This window comes from Conger conger, chromosome 11, assembly GCF_963514075.1.
Source record: "Conger conger chromosome 11, fConCon1.1, whole genome shotgun sequence".
Classification (NCBI taxonomy): Eukaryota; Metazoa; Chordata; class Actinopteri; order Anguilliformes; family Congridae; genus Conger; species Conger conger.
In genome coordinates this window covers 10,742,806-10,749,227 of record NC_083770.1, presented here as the reverse complement: position 1 = coordinate 10,749,227, position 6,422 = coordinate 10,742,806, and the positions used below count along the sequence as shown (strand labels likewise).

The 6,422-nt window shown below is 45.0% G+C and overlaps 1 protein-coding gene across 3 annotated transcripts in view; it reads left to right on the top strand.

Annotated features, from left to right (window-relative positions):
- vps13a (vacuolar protein sorting 13 homolog A) overlaps positions 1 to 6,021 on the top strand; it is a 54,045-nt gene extending 48,024 nt beyond the window's left edge. For 2 of the 3 annotated variants that reach the window (XM_061261600.1, XM_061261599.1), the window contains 4 exons: positions 2,294 to 2,379; positions 2,510 to 2,633; positions 3,212 to 3,286; positions 3,466 to 6,021. In XM_061261600.1, the coding sequence (XP_061117584.1) occupies positions 2,294 to 2,379; positions 2,510 to 2,633; positions 3,212 to 3,286; positions 3,466 to 3,516 (336 nt within the window). In that variant the 3' untranslated portion in view covers positions 3,517 to 6,021. Of the gene's footprint in view, positions 1 to 408; positions 1,281 to 2,293; positions 2,380 to 2,509; positions 2,634 to 3,211; positions 3,287 to 3,465 lie in introns of those variants that run through there. The other variant, XM_061261601.1, reaches the window with a different exon arrangement.
- Positions 6,022 to 6,422: the final 401 nt, after the last annotated feature.

Sequence of the window (6,422 nt, the reverse complement as noted above, 5' to 3'; positions counted from 1 at the left end):
CAGGTCTATAAGTTTGGGACATCAGGGACAGGGTGGTAATGGTGTTCACTGGGGGAAGGCTGCTGCACAGTATAGTGTTAGCTTATGCGCTTACTCTGCCATTCCCTGGGTCTCTCAGTGAGAGTACAGCCTTTAGATAGCGCTAGCCTTCGTGGTGCAGGACTGCTAGTGGTTTGATGGCAGGGTTTGTCAGATACTGTAGGAGGGCAAGGCTTAACAATAGCATTAGCCATAGCATTAGCCTTAGCATTGGCATTAGTATTAGCATTGGCATTAGCATTAGTGCTAGCATTGGTAGCATTAGTGCTTAGCCTTAGCATTAGCCTAAACATTGGCGTCGGCATTAGCACTGCCTGCATGTTTATCCTCACCCCGGCTCTCTTTTCTCCTCTCTTGTCATGTTTGCAGAAAAGAATGACCACCACTCTCTGGATTAGGACTGATGATGATGATGATGATGATGATGATGATGTGCTAGCGGTGCATGTGTTGAGCTGACGTAGTTCTCTTTGCGCCTTGGCATGCCTTGGCATGTCAGTCAGCGTCATTGCTGAAAACTCCTGAATGTCCTGAGTGAAACCCATCTCTGTGGGAGGGGTCTTTAAACAGACTGAGTAATACGTCTTCAGCACATTATCAAAGTCCGGAGGGCCCTGAGAGTACAACATTAAGCAATACGGCAGCCAAACTGAAGTAGATGTTAAACTGTTTACTAAAATATTTACTATTTTATAAATATACACATTTTCATTTATGAAGAACTCTTGTTTTATTATTTGGTGTGTGTGAGTCTGCATGTGTGCCCTTGTGTGTGTGCGCATGTGCCCATGTTATAAATGTTTAAAGGAACTATTGATTTGGCATTGATTTAAATTGATTTTGAGTGTATATGTTTTAAATGTAGTGTCTGTGGGGTTTTTGTGCTGTGCTGCATTTAAAGAACCCTCTTCAGGGGCCCCGATAGGTTTCATCTGACAGCTCAACCCCAAGGAAGTGTTTCCCCAAAAGTAAATTAACCCCATTTATCTTACAAAGTGTGCCATCTAATCTACCTCCTTATTCTCCATTACGAATGGAGGACTGGCTTGTGTCCTGAGTGCCAGGTGGCCTTCCTCTGTATATGAGTCTGCTCTGATTGGTGGAGCTGTCGTGATGCTTCCTTCCGGTTGGGTGAGGTGGCATTCTGACCCCTCCCACTTTCATGGAATTCCCTTCCTGTGCTCTTTGTCATAGTGGTGACACCACCTCTTGTGTTTCATCCAATAAACTGTTTTTTTCAATCTCGTTTCATTTCACTCTTTCATTGGCTGTTCTCACTCATTCATTCAGCAAATGGCAGACCATCTGTACATTTTCTGTGTCATTTTAACCCTTCGAGTGCCTTATACCTCATCCTCGACCTTATACCATTTCAACCAATCAAACTGACTGCTAGACTATTCTTTTAGACCCTGTTAAATCCCTAGTAAACTTTAATCCCAACTTTCTTTAGAATTTGAGTGGAGCCACTTCATATTGGGCTTGGGACTGGGTTAAAAAACATTTTTTTGTGTTAATATATTTTTGGAAAGTTCTTTATTTGGTTTTATTGAGTCACAAATTTGCCAACTGCTTAGAAACTAAGGGTGAGACTGTTTACTGGAGTAATCAAGTACTCACCAGCAGATTAGCTTTTATCTTATCAAAGAGCATTGTCACACGGGAGAAAATGCTGTGTGACGACGTCTGCACGCATGCAAAACAGGTTTCAGGCAGAATGATGTTCACCCCTATTAGAAACTTAAAATACCCCTTCCAAGTCTAGCATATTCTAGCAGTAGCATAAAATAAGTAAGAACCGAGCAGATGATAAACTCTTGCGAGGACGGTAGAAATTCATGTTACAAATGTGACATTGGATAGGATGATGTTACCCATGCAAAAGCTTCATGTACCAATCGGGTGTGAGTGTTGAAAGTAGTTGACCAATCAGGTGCCAAAGTTGTGTTCGATCGATGGCTCCATTTTCATGTGTTGGTGCTGCAAAGGATGAGCTCCTGTGGTCTGTAATCTGCAGTTTCTGGGGGGAGGAAGTTTGGACCGCCTGTCTTACAGGGAGTGGGTGCCTCTCACCCCTCCCGCCAGCTGAAGAGGTAGCCCAGTAAACCATCGCTGTGAACGTTGTAGATATGTGTGATTGTGTGTAGGTCTTCGTTGTAGAGCACTGTGTAGGAAAGTGTAGGTTGGAGGTGTGTTCAGTTGGAAATGGTGTTGCCCTGTTTAACAGAAACGTGAACTCTGGTTTCCTTCACAGAAAATTGAAAATGGAAGATTTGCCAAATTTAGATACTTCGCTCATGCCAAGGTGAACGAAACGGATTTCCTGATGATCACTAAAAGGTAGGAAGTTGTCTGTTTCTATGAAGTGCACTTAATGGAGCAGGAGTGTGTTTTAAGTGAGGATATCGATGGTGAGTGTTCCAGTTATGTTTTGATTCTCAGAGTGATGTCACTTCCTGTGTTCTTGTAGCTGTATATTCTTTGTGACGAAAGGGACATTTGGGCAACTGACCTGCGAGTGGCAGTACTGCTTTGATGAGTTCACCAAAGAACCAATCATTGTTGAGGATAGGAGACTGCGGATTGAAGCCAAGGTATGTACTGCTCCCAGCACACCTTATTTGTACCTTAGTCAAAATATATTGCCAGTACCTCAGCTAAAATCCCATAGATGTCCGAGTACCAGAATACCTGTACAGTGAAGTCCGTAAGCATTTGGGACAGCCTGTGGCCTAGCTGCCGAGGTTTGTGACAGGGAACCAGAAGGTTGGTGGTTCAAGCCCCGGTGTAGCCACGATAAAATCCATGCAGCTGGTGGGCCCTTGAGCAAGGCCCTTAAGATTCTCCCCTGCTTAGTCTAATCAGCTGTAAGTCGCTTTGAAATTGTGTTACTGTCCAAATACTTACGGACCTCACTGTATGCTCGGTAGAATACCTGTACTATAGGAGGAGGAGTCTAAGATGCTCACCTGTGTGGGGTGTACTGGCCAGAGTGGTGCTATAATAAAATGGCCTATTGTGTGTTAGATCATGTCCTCTCCACCGTGTTAATCAGTCAGTACAGGGACTGTGATGACCATCTGAGCTGAGAGAGGATTCTGAAACATCCTTCCTCTTTCCCTCCTTTTCCTCGCCCTCCTCCTCCTCCTCCATCTCCTCTCTCAATGCACAGGAGAGAGTCAAGTCAGTGTTCCATGCCAAAGAGTTTGGGAAGATCATTAACTTCAAAACTCCTGAAATAGCCAAGGTACGTCTGTCTGCCGTCTGGCACTGTGAATGATAACTCGCTGGCCTGGAGCGTCGCACTGCCACGCTCGCTCTGTCACACTTAATTACGTTCTGCACTCCCTGTGCCTCTCCAGTGCTTATAGGCTGCCTCTCTCGGTAATATGAGTGTTTAAATACTTTCATTTCCTCTCTTTACAGTGGGTTCTGGCCAAGCTGGAAGATGCAAGAGAGAGTCTGCCGAAATGCTGACCAATGACTTGATTCCATCCATGTCCCATGACTTAACACAACTACACAACCCATTATGACCCAACAGGACCCAACCAAAATGGCCCGACACAGCCCAGTACAACCCAGTACTGCAAAACACAGCCTAGTGAGATCCAGCACAAGCAAATATGAGTCAAGACAAGTTGGTAGAACCCAGTACATCCAAGGGCGACCCAGCAATCTTACCACAAACTATTAAGACCCAATAAGACCCAACACAGCATATTCTGGTCCAATATGTGTCAGCATGACCCAGAATGGCCTACCCAACCCAATATAATCACATTACACTAAATACAACATTTGACTAAATACAACTCGGCATAGATTGCACCAACAAGATCTCACATTATGCAATCTAACGTGGTCTAATACAACCCAGCACACACTAATATGACCGTTTTGTCTACCTTGAACCAACATATCCAAAAAAGGTGCAATACAGCCAGTGTCCTGGAGATGGCGCTACAGATCCGTATCCACCACGTTCTCTCTCAGTGCCTTTAGTTCTCTAATGCATGGAAGCAGAACTGTTGTGCTTTAGCAGTCTTCAGATGATTGGTTTGTACAAGTATGTTTGCTGTCCAATAGGAGGATCTCCTGTGCCTCAAGTTTATATTTTTATTTTTGAGTCCTATCCTTGTTTTGTTTTGGCTTGTTTTGTGAAGTGGCTGGTGTTTCTTGGGCTGATTGAGAACAGAGGGGTAAGTGACAGTTGCCCCCCTTTTGCATGGTTTAACCAAGACCACGATCCTTTGCATAGACAGGACTGTTACACTTTCAGAGACTTAAGTCAAGTGCCATGGCCCCGCCTGTACATGTGAAAGTGCCACGCCCGTTCCCCTCTTCCTTCATCTGTCCATAGTTGTGTTTTTCTACAGAAGAGTTTGTACTGCCAGTTGTCTCATAACTTTCTGCACACACACAGCTCTGTTTCCACCCTCCAGTGTCATGGCCCAACACTCAGAAAGCAGTTGATGACCTTGAATAGCTGCTACAGATGACCTTGAACAGTCGCTACTGACTGGGCAGATTCAGTTTCACAAGCAGAACGCCACAGTCACTGGATGCTGTAAAATTGCTGTAAAATTAACATCGTGCCCACATAGAGGCAAATGTGGCAAGTGTTCAATGTAGTTCAGCTTTTTGTCTTCGCCTCATGAGTTTGGACTGTCGTAACTGAGCCCAGAAAGTGTGGTGCTCACCTCCGGCTGTGTGTGATCTGTAGGGGGAAACACGATAACCCACTGAAAGCAGAGTAAAGGTGAAGTTGACTGACCGATCCAGTGGGTTATGGCTCCCAGCTCGGACTGCTTTTGAGCGATAGTGGGGGCCGTTGAGCTATAGTGGGGAACCATTGAGTTATAGTGGGAGCTATTGAGCGATAGTGGTAGCTATTTAGTTATAATGGGAGCTATCGCATTGAGCGATAGTGGGAGCTATTGAGCTATAATGGCACTATTGCGTTATTATTAGAGCCATTGTGCGATAGTGAGAGCTATTGAGCTATAATGGCACTATTGCGTTATTATTAGAGCCATTGTGCGATAGTGAGAGCTATTGAGCTATAATGGCACTATTGCGTTATTATTAGGGCCATTGAGCGATAGTGAGAGCTATTGAGTTATAATGAGAGCCATTAAGCTATAGTGAGAGCTATTGAGCGATAGTGGGAGCCATCCCAACATGTTTGTTTGTGGCTGTTTGTGGCGTGGTGACCGTGGTCAGTGTAGTGTTACCTGAACCCAAAATCAGAGACACGGACGCCCCATTCGAAATGCACACCTGTCTCAACAGGAGTGGGAATACACTGATGCACACAATCTCTCACACACGCACACGCTCACATACATGCAAATCGCACATGCTCTCACAACTCACGCATACTGACATGTTCACTGACACGTACTCACACACCCACGCACAAACCCTCAAACACAGAGATACGCTCGCACACTCACGTCCACGCATTATGCGCTCCTGCATGCAAAGTCTGTAAGTTCCTGGTGTCTAATCCGCAGAAGCATGTTATTTTTATATTGTGTAGAACTTCAGACTACCATACTGGGTTAACCGAATCCTCTGTGTGCTTTTACAAAACTCTATATGTACATAAATGTTCACGGCAGAACACTGCGGCACTGCGTAACACTGAAGTGGCTGGTGTGGTTCTGCACGGAGCGGGTGGCGTCCACCGGAGCGGCGCTGTGTAAAGGCTCAGCGACGGTCAGCGAGGAAGAGGACGGTGACGTCCCGAACCCACGCAGGATTCACCAGCTGCCAGCGATCAGCCACGGGAATCTCCTGTTCCATATGTAGATTTAAATGAAATGATTTAAATGAAAGCGCTAGGAGCCGAATGATATATTGCCTTACACGGTGACGCTCAGACGAATTGTACTGTCAGCTGGTGGAAAGGAAAATATGGTGATGCTTAAATTATTATTCCACAATCACAATTTTTACAATAAAAAAAAGAAAGTATCTGATCTGTTTTTGTCATTTTGTTTTTGGTTAACGCTCATTCTTTAGTGACCTTTTTATATTGACGGTTCAGTATAATTAGTTACTCCTTCATATCAGGTCTTACTTGGCTTTTTTGCTTTCGAATGTCTAATTTCCTAATATTATGCTGAAACATTTTAATGGGAAAATAAAGTGATTAAGTGTGCTTGGAACCCTTTGGGGCGGCACGGATGGTGCAGTGGGTAGCACTGCCGCCTCACAGCAAGGAGGTCCTGGGTTCGAATCCCCGTCGGCCGGGGCCTCTGTGCGGAGTTTGCATGTTCTCCCCTGTTTGTGTGGGTTTCCTCCGGGTACTCCGGTTTCCTCCCACAGTCCAAAGACATGCAGGTTAGGCTGATTGGAGAGTCTAAATTGCCCGT